We start from the raw sequence: 17625 nt of genomic DNA, 5'->3' as shown, positions 1-17625 counted from the left end.
AAATACTTGACCCGTTCGGATACAACACTCCGAAATGCCTCTCCGATCCCATACCCGTTTTCATGTTCTCGTTGTACAGGGCAAAAAGTAGTGCCTGAATGACTACACCCGGCTTCGCCGGCGTTCCGATGGCCGGTATGGCCGTGAATTTCTTTATTACATTCCGGTTATAAATTGCGGCATTGTTAATATTAGCTCCTCCTGTTTGGCCAATATCTCCTCCATTTGGCCAACCGGTTTCCGCTATAAAGATCCCAACATGCGGGTAGCCCATTCTTTTCATGGCAAAGTAGACCGCGTCTATCATTTGATCCAGCAGATTGGTGTAGGTTAACCCCGTACCCGGATCCTTAACCCTTATGTTATTGGCGGAGGATAACAGGGCGTAATCAAGCTTGATGTCGACCGGGTTGGATGCCCAAGCGAAATACGGGTATACATCCAAGAAGAGGGACGATTTCGTGTACTTGAGAAACTGAAGCATAGGTTTAATGATTTGAGTGGAGATGTCGGCACGGAAGGTTCCATTGGAAGGCGGGTAAGAAGCTTGAAGCACGTCCATGGCCAATGAGGTAGTGACTCTGACCTTACGGAGGAGGCCGAATTTCGCAAGCGATTTCTGAATCCGGTACATCGACGGGACGAGGCTGAGCTGGATGTTACGGTCGGGGATAGAAAGGATTTCGTTTCCGACGAGAACGTATCGGATCTTTGTTTTTGGGTAAAAGGGTAAGACTTGGGACCGTACCCATTCGTCTGCGATAGCTTGATTGGTGGAGATGCTCACAGGGAGCTGGTTCGGGACCATGACCGTAACCTCGATGTCGGATCCTCTCAGGGCGCCAAGAATGGCCGGGTTAGAATCATACAGTTTGACTTGCTTCACCTTCATGGCTTTCAAGAGCTCGACGGACTTTGACGGACTGGGAAGGTTGTCTCCCAATTGGCCGTAGCAGATGCCGACATTGCCGGCTCCGGCGGCGGCGTATGATACACCTGCTGGAAATTACAAGTTAATAAAGTAAGATTAGATTAGATTTAGATGTAGAAAGAAGCAGCTAAAGAGAATTAATAGAGATTTTGGACTTACTAGATACGGCGGCGGAAAGTATGAAACGGAGGAGGAGTACGGTGGCCGAAAATCCCGTCATATTTGTAACTTGAAGCAGCTATTGTGAATTATGTCATCATGTACGTCTCTCCTCTCTATCTATATATATGAAGAAAATTACCATGTAAATATTATTTGACTTGACTTGATTTAGTTAATTTAGATGCATGGACTTGTTTGACTTAAAGAAACGAGGGTTTGGAGTCAAGCATACAAAGAGTCTATGCTTTCTTATAAAAGAGTTGTAAAAATCTATTTGAGAATAATAAGAAAGATATATTTTGGCATCTTGTTATCAACAAGAATGGCCGGGTTAGAATCATACAGTTTGACTTGCTTCACCTTCATGGCTTTCAAGAGCTCGACGGACTTTGACGGACTGGGAAGGTTGTCTCCCAATTGGCCGTAGCAGATGCCCACGTTGCCGGCTCCGGCGACGGCATATGATGCACCTGCTGGATATTAGAAGTTAATAAAGTAAGATTAGATTAGATTAGATTTAGATGTAGAAAGAAGAAGCTAAAGAGAATAGAGATTTTGGACTTACTAGATACGGCGGCGGAAAGTATGAAACAGAGGAGGAGTACGGTGGCCGAAAATCCCGTCATATTTGTAACTTGAAGCTGCTATTGTGAATTATGTCATCATGTACGTCTCTCCTCTCTCTATATATATATATGAAGAAAATTACCATGTAAATATTATTTGACTTGACTTAGTTAATTTAGATAATATTAAAGAAATGAGGGTTTGGAGTCAAAGAAATTTCAAAATATTTGTTTCACACTCTATTTATGGAAAATACACATCATTTTCTTTTTCAATTATAAAATAATATTAAAATTCACTTAGTTAATTTAGATGCATTTAAATATTACAATTTTGTTTCACAAAAATTCAAATTATAATCACAATCCAAATATGTTTTATCTTTATATTTTTAAAATTAAAAAAAATAATAATAATAATATAACCATTATTCCTTTTATTGATTTTTTTTTTCAGAATCATAAATAATATAACCATTATTCTCATTTTACAAACAACAATCTTATAAATATATATTGGGATAGATTTTTAAATTATAATATTTTATATAATTTATTTAGATATTTGAGTATAAAAAATAAAATCCTACAATATTTGCCGCATCAATTAGCGTTAAACGGGAAAGAGTTATATATAAACTGAATAAATGAGGGTGGGCCTTCAAACTTCTGAATGAGGCGTAGAGGGAGAGGTGATTCTTGAAGGTGGTTACCCCTCATTCAGTCGTTAGAATATCAACAACTCTCCCATTCGGTCCTAAATGAGTAGTAAGTACTTTTTGGGTGTAAATTGCAACCCAAAAGGTTAATAGTGGAAATAAAATAACATATAATCCTAAGAATGTCTAAAAGAATTGGATACAAGAAAAATGGCTAGATTTTCTCGGTCAGAAAGAGGCTCAAGTCAAATTTTAAGGTCCTGGGCAACAGAGAACTAGCATAGGTACAGATCTAGGCTAGTTTTCTCGGTCTTTATGTTCACAGAAGCATCCAAAATCAACAGAAACGTCAGGAAGGCGTCGAATTTCGCATGTAGAGAGGCTGCCTTGGTCGGATGGCGCTCGAGTATGCTTCAGGGTGTCGTTTTACCGATCAGATGTTATCCCAGGGCTAGCTTTTCCGGTCCTAAACAAGCAGACCTGCTATTCTACCAATTTTTCCACTTAATCCTAATCTAACAAAATATTTGGTGATCCAAATGGATCCCAAATTGCATAAAAAAAAATTCAGAATGTTTTACATCCTAATTCTAATGTCATACAAATGATAAATTAAACCAAAACAATTTTCTTCTCTTTTTAAAACCTAACTAAATTATTAATAATATACAAGTAAATCCTAGATCTAATATTATACAAAAAAAAAATTAAATCAAAACAAATTTTCTTTTAACTTTTTGAATCTTTTTAAATGGCCAATTCAAGGGCCGATTTTAGTTTTTTTTTTAAAATATTTTTTTACTTGGTCAATGACCTTTTATTTACATGAACTTTCTGTTTTTTTAGTTAGTTTTATTTATTTACATGTTAAATGTATTACTAAGGTTTACATATTTACAAATATCAAAATAGAATCTTAAACTCCTATCAAAATAACAAATTTTAAAAAAAGAAATCCTGCATGTGATGATATATAAAGATAAAAAATAAAATTATAATCTAAAAAGATCTATACAAAGGGCTTACAATGGGGCTGCTCCTTTACTATTGGAATGAAAAACAGAAATTTCCCAAGCAAAACTTGTGATACAACCCAAGAATGGTTGGTGTTTGCTTAGGGTTTCGGTTGTGGAAAAAGTTGGGCAGCCTAGGGGCACGTCAATGTGAAAAGAGGGATCCTTTTCTAAGGTATTAAGAGGGGTATTTATAGGCAATGTTATGAAACTATAGGGCCCAAATACCCATTTAACACACTTGACCCGTTGGAAAGAAAAACTATTTTAAACATTTACAAATGTTTAAAATAATGGAGTAATCTCCACTTGACATGTCACTAAATGTCAAGTTTTCATCCAATGGGATTTAAGCATTAGTCGGTCACCGGTCGAATCCGTCAATTGGATCATTTCCTTGGCCTTACTTTGGGTTGACTTGCCTTTAATTTGGATCTTCTTGGCCCCATTCACAAATCTGATTCGGATTTGCATGTGGATCTTGGGTCGACCCATTTCCCTTTATCCCACAAAAGAAATAAAATTAAAACAATAAATTAAAGAATATAATTTTATTATTATTAATTATTGCTATTTATAAGGAACAATTCTAATTATGAAAAGAAAATGCTAACTAACTTATAAAAAATAAAATTGCAAAACATAATCTAACAACTAATCTAACAAACTAAGAAAACTAATTTAATTAATGAAAATAAAATACATACAAAGTATACTAACGACTTTATAAAAAAATGTTAATATATATTTTATAAAACTTTTTATATATAAATACCCAATGTAATTAATTAAATAAAATCTTGAATATTCTAAGTATAATAACTCCCTTAAGTGTTGTAACATAGACAAATTACTACATTAACTTTATTAAGAATAAAAAATCAACTATTTGAAAAAAAATTCAATTGTTCTAAAAATAATCGTGTTAGGATCGGGATGGACGAGGAAGACTGGGGGTCTCGCTAGGTCGAACGCTTACACAACACGCCGGTTGATACTAACTCGGTTAGAAGTTAATATTGGTTTCTATTCTACGCAAACCGTCACAAACTCTTGAACCGAGTTCAAGTGTAAAAATATTTGTTTCGATTTGAAGCAACGAATAATCGGTTTAGAAGATACAGAAAGAAAAGAACACAAGACATAAAGGATTTTATGGACGTATGAGCAAACTCTCCTACGTCACCCCTTATTCTCGACCTCGAGAAGGATACTCTTCTCAACCTTGAGAAAAGTATTCACTAGAAGATTTGATTAAATACAACACACTTGTACACAACCCAGTCGAACAACCAATATTTAGTTGATGCCTGCTTTCGAACTCCTAGAACACACAACACTTGTTGATAGACACTCTATCAACTTACAAAGAACTCACAATGATGGAGAAGTGATACATTGATTTTCGGTAAAAACTACTTCTCACACACAAAGATATGCTGAAACAAAGAATTGAATTTGTAGAGAGAGAGAGTACTTTATTATCAAGAGAGCTCTGATGATTTTTGTTCTACTACTTCTTTTCAAGTGTATTACTTTTCTGTTCTTTTAATCTTCTTATATATCAAAAGCACACATCACGGTCATATTTTTCTCCAAACGAACATGTTGACTTCAAATGACACTAGTCCTCTTTTGATTGGTGGAGCTTTAGAATTGATACAGCAGAGAAGATCTTGTTTGATGATGCTCTATTTAAATAACTTAATACTGAAAACAATTAAATGACCAGAGCTAATTTAATACTGGAGGCACTCCTCATTTAATATTGAAGTATTAAATACCAGACCGATCTCCACTACATGAACATTAAATACCGGTTGACCGATCTCCACTACAGGAACCTTAAACATCGGAAGACCGATCTCCACTACAGGAACCGGTTGCGCTGTCTTTTATAGAACCGAAACCGCTACCGATCCGATCTCGCCTTCGTAAAAATTTCGGTCTTTTCTTAGCTTCCTTGAAATAACAAAACTCTAAATATTATTTGCAGTTAGTGGACAGACAAAGTGCTTACCACTGCACTACAACACCTTGTTGTTGTCTTTAAAACAATTAATATACTTGATATGACTTAGCAGTTTAACTTATATACTTAGTTTTATTTATTCATTATTAAAGTTTTTCATAAATTCTAACAATTATATTCTAACAATTTCTCCATTTTTGATTATTTAAACTAAATATTCAAAACTTGGTAATTTTATAATTGTTGGCTAGTTTCTTAAGTTGATTAGCATATTTAAATAGTTAATTAATACTACTATTTAATTAACTATTTTTACTTATCAAATCGTCTTTAAAATAAATCGTGCAATGAGCCTGTGAATGAATTCGAGAAATTTGTATAGGCTCGAATTTATTAAAAATATAAACTATAAAATTGTGGGTGAAAAATGAATGTCTACACAAATGGGCAGAAAATTTGGCACGACTTAAATAAGTCACTAATCTACAATATTGGTTCACAATCCTTAGTGTTAATTCGAAGGTTTCTGAGTGCCAAACAATATGTTTTCAAAATTGGAAAATATTTAGATCATTATGTCAGTTTTTTAATGATTAATTGTGAAACTATTATAATTCCAAATTTCTAATTTGATTGATAGTGAGTTCATACCCTTGGTTTATACATAAAAAAATTCTCTAGATTCGAACTCTAGTGAAAATTTTGTAATATCACAAAATCAATTAAAACACTAAAAAGGGCTTAAAATATGCTCTTCAGGCCTTGTTTGATAACTAACTTTAGGTTTTAGGATTTCATGTACCATTTTAGCATTAACTTTTGCTAATAAGTACGCCTTATATTTATACTACTTTTCATTCTGTCTATATCATAGACGATGACTAAGAACAGAGTGTTACAATACTACTTACAATAATATTATAAATATTTACATTTAGATGAATGATAGGTATTACATAGCTCAGATTTTTATGAAATGATCACATATTTATAGTAGAGACACATACGAGGGATATAACTACGATGTCTTTTTCTAAGTGTAACCAACATCGAACCAACCAAAATCTATATTATCTGCATATTCAAATGCAATATCATTTCTTTTTCGATTTCTCATGGAGAAACGAGTGGTGTATTTTGAAAAGTCAAAGTTATCAAACTTTGGTCGAGCCCTGTTGTTCCTCATCTCATTTTTATTACTAGACGACCTCCGAGAAGCATCAAATCTTTATGAATGTTTTACGAATTTTGAAAAGAAGATAAGAACATGTTGACGATAATCATATAACACTAACTTAAATCATTATACTCTTGAATTCTAAAGAATATAGATGTCCAAATAATAACTCATAATTTTACCTTTTATTGATATTTTTTTTTCAGAATCAGAAATAATATAACCCTTATTCTCAATTTACAAACAACGATCTTATAAATATGTATTGGGATAGATATTTAAATTATTATATTTTATATAATTTATTTAGATATTTGAGTATAAAAAAATTAAATAAAAAATCTTTCAATATTTGATGCCGAAGGAATATTGTCAGCGGGAAGAGGTGGTTCTTGAGGGTGGTTGCCCCTCTTGGATGCCGGAGGAATATTGTCAGCGACGCCGATGATTTCAGTCGTCAGAATATTAACAACTTTCTAGGTGTGTCAGTCTACCTATTTGTTGTCCCTCAATACGAATGAGATTTTTAAGTATGGTTGATCATCGATTATTACTATTATTATTGTTGTTTTTAAAGAGTTCAAATGTATATATGTATGCATAATGTTGTTGGATTGTTATTGTCAATCTTGATCTTCTGTCGGCGGTGACGTAAATGTGATTTTACTTAGAGTGATTTCCGATCTTGTCAAGGCAAATCAATTTGTTGGTGATCTGAACTGAAAAACATCGTCTCCTATCTCTTATCTCCTATTCAAATATATGCAATTTAAGTGTATATGTATATATATATTACTAAATTACAGTAAGGCTCTAGTGTTGGATTTTGGATGTGTATTCAAAAACTTTCATTACTTGTTTCTGAGTATTTTTTTAAAAATCACTAGTAAAAAAGGTGTTTTTAACGGCGAAATTTTACGGCGGTATTTAAAACCGTAGTTAATACCTTATTTTTAACTGTGGTATATAAAACCGCCTTTAAAAGTCTTACATTTAACTACGGTATATAAAACCGTCTTTAAAAGGCTTACATTTAACTGTGGTATATAAAAACCGTAGTTAAAAATCTTATTTTTAACTGCGGTTTTTTATACCGTAGTTAAAGTCTTATCTCTAACTGTGGTTTTTTGTTTTTTATACCTTAGTTAAAAGTTTTACGTTTAACTGCGATATGATATATAGACCCACATTTAAAAGTCTTATATTATTATAAATCATAAAAAAAAATATTAATAAATTTTAATTTTTATTATTTTAAAAATTGATTGAGATAAGTTTTAAAAGAGAATATTAGATAAGTTAATTAAAATATATATACTTGTAAAATATTATTTAATCAAACATTAATTCAATAAAAGACGAAATAAAAAAATATTATATTGAGACTTCATATTTTTATATAGTTTTATATCGTACCCACTTGATTTAGTTTATAAATAATTCTAAAAATTAAATCTTATTAATATTTTTCTCTCTCATCATTAATGACTAATTAAATAATAGACTAATTTATCTTTAATTACTTTTATAAAATAATATATATATTAAGATAAAATATTTATTATTTTTTAACCTTTATAATTTGGTATGCTCTATTATATTTTTTATATTATATTTTTTAAGTCAAATAAATTTTAAAAATATAGAAAACTAGTTTTTTTTTTATTTACATTATTAAAATATGTTTAATGAAGATTTGATATTGTCAAGACTATTTTTTTTCTTAATTAATGGAGATAAATTGTTATCAAATATTTATTTAAAATTTTTGGTGTATTATTTTTTAAACTTATATTCTAATTATATTCATAAAATAATGTAATATATTATATACGATAAAAGAGAATGATTTGAAGTTAAAAAATGAAAGAGTGTAAGAATGATTTGAAAATATAAAAAATGAAAGAGTGCAAGGAAAATAAAAAAGAAAAAAGAAAAAATTATTTAGTTTTTTAACCAATTAACACGTCATTCCCTCCTTAAGTTCTCTCTCAATCCTCTCTCATATGTATATATAATTTTTTATAAAAATAAGTTAAAAATAAATATTAATTTAATTTTAAAAAGCTAAATAAGATTATTTCTATGCATTATCTTAGAAATTTAATTAAAATATAAGTTTAAAGAAGTGACTGAGTCAATAATTAAATATTATTATAAATTAAAATATTAAAGTATTATATTGATTAAATTAAAATTAAATTTAGTTTCATAATTTTATACACATTTAGTTTATAAATAATACTAAAAATAATATTAAATCTTATTAATATTTTTTTCTTTCACTAATTTAATAGACTAATTCATCACTAATTATTTTATAAAATAAAATTCAAAATAATTAAAAAATCTAGTTTATAAGTTTATATTTATATATAACAAATGTCTAATACAAATAATTTGTTATGTGAATCACAATTATATAAAAATTTTAAATATTTTTTTATTTAAGATTAGTTAATGTAATTATCACAATTAATGATAAATAATTTAATCACATTTACAAATATTATATCTAAATTTCATATAATATATATATATATATATATATATATATATATATATATATAGAGGAGTGATAGAGAGAGAATTTAGTGAGGGAATTTGGTAAGGGAATGACTTGGCATCACCTTATCACCTCGGTTGGAAAGTGTAAAAGTGGGAGGAAAGAGAAAATAGAGAAATTATTTGATTTTTTTTAGCGAATAAGATTATGCCAAGTCATTCCCTCACCAATTTTCTTTACCAAATTCTCTCACCTAATCATTTCTCATATATATATTATATATATATATATATATTATATTCATTTTAATTGAAGATAAACATTTTATCATTTTAATCAAAATTTATATTTAAATTATGTCTTTTATAAAATAATATATAAATATATATTAAGATAAACTATTTATCATTTTTGTATAAACCTTTATATAATTTGGTATTCACTATTATATTTTTAAGTGAAATAAATTCTAAAAATATGAATAATTAGTCATTTTTATCTCATTTAGATTCTTAAAATATGTTTAATGGAGATTTGATATTGTCAAAAAAAAATTTATTGATTAATGGAGATAAATTGTTATCAATTATTTACTTAGCATTTTGTTGTATTATTATTTTTAACTTATATTTTAATTAAATTCTTAAAATAATATAATACAGTCATGAAATTAGTTATAATTAACATTATATATAACATTAACATTATATAATTAAATTTCTTATATATACTAATTAACATTATTTAGACTTTAAACTGTAATGAAATTAGTTATAACCAATATATATATATATATATATTTTGATTGAATCAATATTATATATTATTATAAATTTAAATATTAAATTATTATATTAATAAAAAAAATTAGTTTCATAATTTTATATATATTTAGTTTATAAATAATACTAAAAGTAATATTAAATCTTATTAATATTTAATCACTAATTAAATAATAAATTAAGTAATAGACTAATTCATCTCAAGTTAATTCATAAAATTAAATTTTAATTAATAACAAAACTTTAATTTATAACTTTTATATTTATAAAAACTTGGTAATTTGTACCGTTCATCACAATTACATAAATATTTTTATTTTTTTTATTTAAGATTAATTTTATATTAAATTATTTAATTATATTTACAAATAATATATCTAAATTTCAAATGATATAATATATATATATATATATATATATATATATATATATATATATATATAAACTCTTTATCATTTTTTTTAAACTTTTATAATTTGATATATATATATTATGATAAACTCTTTATTAAATAAATTCTAAAAATATGAAAGACTAGTCATTTTTATCTAATTTATATTCCTAAAATATTTTAATGAAGATTTGATCATTTCAATGACTATTTTCTTATTGATTAATGGAGATAAATTGTCATCAATTATTTATTTAGTATTTTTGTTATATTTGTTTTTAAATTTAGTTTAAACTCAAAGGTATTTGAAATTGTAATTTGTTTAATTATTAATAATTTTTTTTGTATTTTAATTTATAATTTATAAATTATAAAATACAATTAAAATATTTTTGGTTTTTAATTAATGAAAATTAAAAAAAAAAAAAAACTAATTAAGAAAGTGTGTGAAAGTATTTTTTATTTTATTTATAATTTATGTTTAGATAAATATTTAGGATTGTTAATAATATCGTAATCATAATGGTAATCATAAGTAATAATAAAAGCGACGAAAAATATAAATTTTTTAGTACGAGAATATAAATATTTTTATAAAAATTATTGTATATAAAATTTATAATTATATATCAGTTTTAATTAATATTAGTGTTTATTTTTTATATAATTTGTACTTTATAAAATAAAATAAAATTTGTAATTTTTAAATATGAATAAAAAAAATATAAGAATTTAATTAAAAAAATGAAATGCATATTATATCTTCGAAATAATTATGTAAATTTATAAATATAATTGAGAATTATTGTATTTAATATTATGTAATTTTTAATTATATAAAATAATAAAAATATTAAAGAATTAAGGGTTATTTATTCCACTTCACCCTGTACTCCATTTTCTTCTCCACGGTTTCATCTTCCTCTTTTTGTGGAGCTTCAACCTACTCACTATCTAAATTCCCTATTCTCTTTTTGCGCATTATCTACATTCCCTATTATCTTTCTAGCGATTCATCTTACTCGGTACATTTCAAGAAGATTTTTTCATAGGTTCACCCGACTCCCTAGTACATTTGAAGAAGATTTCTGATCTGTAAGCTCCATCTTGTAGATAATAATTATTTGTAAGTTTGTAAAGATGCATTTTTTAAGTTGTGTTATGGTGTATTAATAGAAGCATGAAAGAAATTTGGTCATTGAATATAATTAACTTTATTTATGAATTTTAGGTTATCAAAATGTGGTTGTCATTGATATAAATTTGAAAAAACTAATGAATGTTCTAAATTCATTTCCTTATTTTTCTCCATGATTTTATTTAAGTGATCTCTTTTGGAAGTCCAATATAAGACAAGGACAAATAGATGGAACAATAAAATTTCTTTGAGGGAAATTTGCCGCACATTAGCATGTTAGTATGAATTCTCTCTTCCAATTAATTTATCATATGTAATTTATATCAATTTATTTAATATATGAAATATTTTACTTAGTTCTTGCTTGTTAAAAGAGAGTAAAAAAGTGTAATTTGTTACTAATTGATAAATTTGTATTTGAATCTTTTATAGGTCCGGAGAAGGAAGAAAAAAGGAGAAGGAAGAAAAAAGGAGAAGGAAGAAAAAAGGAGAAGGAAGAAAAGGAAGAAAAGAAAGAGAAGTTGTTTCAAATTTTAAAATTTGATCATTTTTATTGATATAATAATGTTTATTTTGTATGATTTTAAATACTATATAATTATATTTTGATGTAATTATATTTCGATATAATTATATTTTTAGATAATATTATAATATAAAATTAGAGTGTTAATTATATAATATTATTTTGAATGATTTTTATTGTTGCCAATGGACTATTAACTACACTTATAACTATCAACTATTTTTATTTTTAAACTGTAATTAGAGACAATTATTTGTGATAAAAATATTGTTTTTATATATAGCCAACTAACTGTTAACTTATGAACATTATTAATTGTGGTTTTTAAACAGAAGTTAAAGACTATTACTTACGGTAAAAATATCGCATTTATATATAGCCAACTGAATATTAACTACGGTTTTTTACCGTCTTTATAACCACTATTAACTGCGGTTTTTAAACCGCAGTTAGAAACTATTACTTGCGGTGAAAATCCCGCCTTTATAAGTAAACAATTTACTACGGTTTTAGGAACCGCAGTTATAGACTATTAACTACGGTCTTATAAACCGTAGTTAAAGACTATTAACTGTAGTTTTATAAACCGCAGTTAAAGACTAGTATCTGCGGTAAATTTACCGCCCTTAATTGTCAAAATTTCTTTAACGGCGAAACTATTAACGGCGGTTGACTACGGTAATTTTACCGCCGTAATTGTCTTTTAGCAGCGGTAAATTATGCAATAACGGCGGTAAAAACCGCCCTTAAATGTTACTTTTTTACTAGTGAATAGTAACGTTTTTTCAAAGACTATAATTGTGATTTGACGGGGATAGAATGTCTATTTTGTTGTGGCAACTCGTTGAAGGAAAATCATTTTCTCCTAATTATATATATGTGATATAAGTGTGTGAATCTATATCTTTTCCTCCGAAGGCTCTTGTTGTTGGATTTGTGTGATTCTTACTGTTGGATTTGTGTGGCGTGTGAAAATGTTGAGATATATACAACTTATACAAACTCTTTTATCTTCCGACGACCCTTGTTGTAATTGTGATTTGGCGGAAACTTTTGGACGATCCTTGGCTAGGCAACTCAAATTGTTATAGCCAAGATAAAAAAAATTAATGTCACTTGTTTAGTTATGTGAGATTTTGTATTTAAATATCTCTTTCTTTAAGAATTTTATTGTTGAATAGGAGATAAGAGATATGAGAGGATGTTTTTCAGTTCAGATCTTCTATTTGGAACACTAAACATGATTTTCAAAGACCACGAAGAAAATATGTAAAATTGATAAACTATTTTTGATAATTTAGTATACAAACTTAATTAATGGATTGTGATTTGAATGACTCCAAATAGTATAGATATTTGTCACTACTTATATAACTCACTTGCCTACAATGTTTGTTCAAATCTTTTGCAATAATTCAAACCCTATGCAAGACTTTTAAATCTAATACACTAGGATTCTAAATATAGAGGATATTTGTTTCATTCTGTTGCATTTTCTTAGATCTTCGCTTGTTAAACTTGTTTTAACTCCAAATTGCGATCGATTTTTAAAAACATTTTTTTTATCAACTAGTTTGAAAATTCTTGGACTCTCTTTAAAAATTTAGTTTTGAAAATGTGAGGGGAATTAATTTTGACGTTTGAAAGATTGAAGTTTAAAAAATGAGGTTTTATAGACAACTCCATATCTTACCTTCCCGTCGAATCTGGGAGAGATTGTAAGTTTTTTAATGAGAAGTATGTCATAGGCCTAGTTTAACTTTTTTCAATATTAATTTATCCTCACGACTAGAGAGTCGCCACCTAATTTCAAAAATTAGGAAATTAAGAGATGCGAGTTCGGCGTTTGGTTACGTGTGGGAAAGGATTTTTTAGACGCTATGCTCCACAACACCCCTAAGGTCTCTACTAATTAATTTTGGCCTTTCTTAAAAATAATCTTACGCTTTAATTTTTAGAAAAACAAATTAATCTCATACTATCCTAGGATCACGTAAATCATAAACTTACATAAAAAAAACAAACTAAAGGGAAAAAATAAAAATAAACCCAAAAATATGAAAAACCCAAGCAAAAGGACCGTGGTTAGCCTCCACGTACCTGATTTTTGGTCGAGGTGAAAATTCAAATCGGTCAAAAAATTGTACTTTTTGTCGGTCCTCGGTCCTAAGGTGTGGCCAATGTCGGTCCTGTGACAAGCAATAACAGTCCTCAGCCTTTGGATGCGGAAATCTTCGATTCTTTGACAAGTAGTAGCGGTCTTCAGCCTTTGGGTGCAGAAATCTTTGATCCTTTGACAAGAAGTAGCGGTCCTCAGCCTTTGGGTGCGGAAATCTTCGGTCCTTTTACAAGAAGTAGCGGTCCTCAGCCTTTGGGTGCATAAATCTTTGATCCTGGGCCTATAACAACTCTCCCATTCGGTCCTAAATGAGCAGTAAGTACTTTTTGGGTGCAAATTGCAACCCAAAAGGCTAATAGTAAAAATTAAATAACATATAATCCTAAGAATGTCTAAAAGAACTGAATACAAGAAAAATGGTTAGGTTTTCTAGTTTATAAAGAGGCTCGGGTCAAATTTAAGGTCCTGGGCAGCAGAGAACTAGCATAGGAGCATATCTAGGATAGTTTCCTCGGTCTTCATGTGCACAGAAGCATCCAGAATCAACAGAAATATTAGGAAGGCGCCATATTTCACATGTAGAGAGGCTGCCTTGGACGGATGGCGCTCGAGTATGCTTTAGGGTGCAGTTTTTCCGTTATCCCAGGGCTAGCATTTTTTCCGTTCCTAAAGAAACAGACCTGTTATTCTACCAATTTTTCCACCTAATCCTAATCTAACAAAATATATGGTAATCCAAATGGATCCCAAATTGCATAAAAAAATTCCATAAAGTTTTACATCATAATTTTAATGTCATACAAATGATAAATTAAACCAAAACAAATTATTTCTTCTCTTTTTTACATCTTTGAGTTTTTTTCTCTTTTTTAAACCTAACTAGATTATTAATAATATACAAGTAAATCCTAAATCTAATATTATACAAAAAATAAATTAAATCAAAACAGATTTTCTTTTAACTTTTTGAGTCTTTTTAAATGGCCAATTCAAGGGCCGATTTTGATTTTATAAAAAAAAAATTTACTTGGTCAATGACCTTTTATTTACATGGAACTTTTTGTTTTTTTAGTTATGTTTTATATATTTACATGTTAAATGTATTATTAAGGTTTACATATTTACAAATATCAAAATAGAATCTTAAACTCTTATAAAAATAACAATTTTTTTTTAAAAAAAAAAATCCTGCATGGGATTATATATAAAGATAAAAAATAAAATTATAATCTAAAATGATCTATGCAAAGGGGCTTACAATGGGGCTGCTCCTTTGCTTTTAGAATGAAAAACATAAATTTCCCAAGCAAAACTTGTGATACAACCCAAGAATGGTTGGTGTTTGCTTAGGGTTTCGGTTGTAGAAAAAGTTGGGCAGCCTAGGGGCACGTCAATATGAAAAGAGGGATCATTTTCTAAGGTATTAAGAGGGGTATTTATAGGCAAAGTTATGAAACTATAGGGCCCAAATACCCATTTAACACACTTGACCCGTTGGAAAGAAAAACTATTTTAAACATTTATAAATGTTTAAAATAATGGAGCAATCTCCACTTGACATGTCACTAAATGTCAAGTTTTCATCCAATGGGATTTAAGCTTTATTTAATAATGATGTAATACTTGGTCATTTTAATTTTTAATTAAAAAATGACTAATCCTTCTAGCTCCATCTTCAACAACACATACACATAGCTGCATACTTTCACTTGTAACTTCCTTCCTCTTTTTTTAGCAACCTCTTCTTTTATTCTTTGACCGCACATGTTAGGATCGACATTTCAAGATTCGTGGTTGTCACCATCAAGAAGGTGACCGCTGCCTTTACCTAATTTTTTTTTTGCATTTGATTTCATGAGTCGGATCTTGGGCATGGGTCGGTCCATTAGTCAGTCACCGGTCTGATCCGTCAATTGGATCATTTCCTTGGCCTTAATTTGGGTTGAATTTCCTTTGATTTGGATATTCTTGGCCCCATTTACAAATCTGATTCGGATCTTGCATGTGGATCTTGGGTTGACCATTTCCCTTTATCTCAAAAAAGAAATAAAATTAAAACAATCAATTAAAGAATTTTTTTTTATTGTTATTAATTATTTCTATTTCTAAGGAACAATTCTAATTATGAAAAGAAAATGCTAACTAACTTATAAAAAATAAAATAGAAAAACATAATCTAACAAACTAATCTAACAAATTAAGAAAACTAATCTAATTAATGAAAACAAAATACATCAAAAGTATACTAATGACTTTATAAAAAAATAATATATATTTTATAAAACTTTTTTTATATAAATAACCAAGGTAATTAATTAAATAAAACTGTAACACCGTTTTATCCCCCTCTCGGTCTATGTCCTGTTCCATAGCTTATCACGTGTTTGTGAGACACGTGGCAATATGGAAGGACTACCGCGAGGCAGCTCGAGGTTCAATGATTTCAACCTTGGTTTGCGTACCAGGCATCTTTTAAAATGAAACATTTAATTTTTAAAAGATTTTGAGAATAATTGGAGCAGTAATAAATTAATTATGTAAAATAATTAATCTTTTGTTCAAACATTAATAATCTAGGAGGCTGAATAACAATTTAACCTGGCCCGATTTAAATCAATTAAACATAATCAATTTAAAGATTATTCATTTGAAAATCAGAGTCGCCAAGAGATTTTATGAAAATCAATAAAATGATACGTGTACAAACGTATTTATACAAGAGTTTCTGGAAAAAATGGTTCGTTGTCTGTTTACTTTCGGGAAAGGGCTTTCGCGCTATGTCCTCTGCGCCCGCCTAAGGACGGTTTTCAAAATCCTTCTAAAATAGACAAAGTCTGGCTTCTATAAATCTAATTATAACATTCCTTATCTTTAATTAGTAGTCTAGGGGTCCTAAATGAGGATAGAATTTAAATAATTGTACAAAATTATTTAAAGGAGGTGTGTACATATTGCATTGGGGTTCAGATTTAAAAAACCTGAAAATATCAGCAAAAGATGTTAGAGAGTATAACCAAACAAGACCTAGCAAAAGAAAATTGCTTTGGGAAACATCCCAGAGAATCTTGAGAGTTACTTTATGACCTTGAAAATACCATTTTTTAGAAAATGGGGGCTTGGTTCCAAAATAGTTTTGGATTTTTAAAAATTGGAACCAAACGGGCCTAAGGATTAAACCTTAGGTTCGAGTTCGATCTTGTCAATTTGGGCTTAGTAAAGTTGAAGAGGTTCAATTTTGAGTAAGGGTTCAGACTTAGGCCTAAGGCTATAACAGTCTTAGGTTAAGTGGGGGTTTGATACTAGGCTAGGACTAGGGTTTGGCCTAGGCTAAAATGAGTCTAGGTTTAGTTGTCAGTCCTAGGTTAGGTGTCAAGGTCAATCATAGGTCAAGTGGAAAGGTTTGTCCTAGGTTAATTAGGTCTAGGCTAGTTTTGTTGGCCCTAAGCTAACTCTCTCGGTCGGGTGGCTCGGTCGTGGGCGATTTCCTCGGTCGCGCGGCTCGGTCCTGGCTTGTTTTTCTCGGTCCGAAGGCTAATTTTAGGGCCTGGTGTTCTTGTTTTGGTCCGAAATTTCAGAAGCCCATAACTTTTGATTGGGATGTCCAAATCACAATCCGTAAGCTGCAGTAGGTTCATATGATCATGAAGAACAAAAGCCCTAATATAAATCACGATTTTGAAAAT

At 29.1% G+C, this 17625-nt stretch overlaps 1 protein-coding gene across 1 annotated transcript in view; it reads right to left on the bottom strand.

Moving 5' to 3' along the window:
• LOC124925405 (probable glucan endo-1,3-beta-glucosidase A6) overlaps positions 1 to 985 on the bottom strand; it is a 2150-nt gene extending 1165 nt beyond the window's left edge. Inside the window, exon 1 of the mRNA XM_047465401.1 lies at positions 7 to 985. Coding sequence (XP_047321357.1) covers positions 7 to 892 — 886 coding nt within the window. The 5' untranslated portion in view covers positions 893 to 985. The remainder of the gene's footprint in view (positions 1 to 6) is intronic.
• Between the last annotated feature and the right edge of the window lie 16640 nt (positions 986 to 17625).

This window comes from Impatiens glandulifera, chromosome 1 (assembly GCF_907164915.1).
Source record: "Impatiens glandulifera chromosome 1, dImpGla2.1, whole genome shotgun sequence".
In the NCBI taxonomy this organism is placed as follows: domain Eukaryota; kingdom Viridiplantae; phylum Streptophyta; class Magnoliopsida; order Ericales; family Balsaminaceae; genus Impatiens; species Impatiens glandulifera.
The sequence above is the reverse complement of the archived record's forward strand: the minus strand, read 5'-3'. Positions and strand labels throughout refer to the sequence as shown.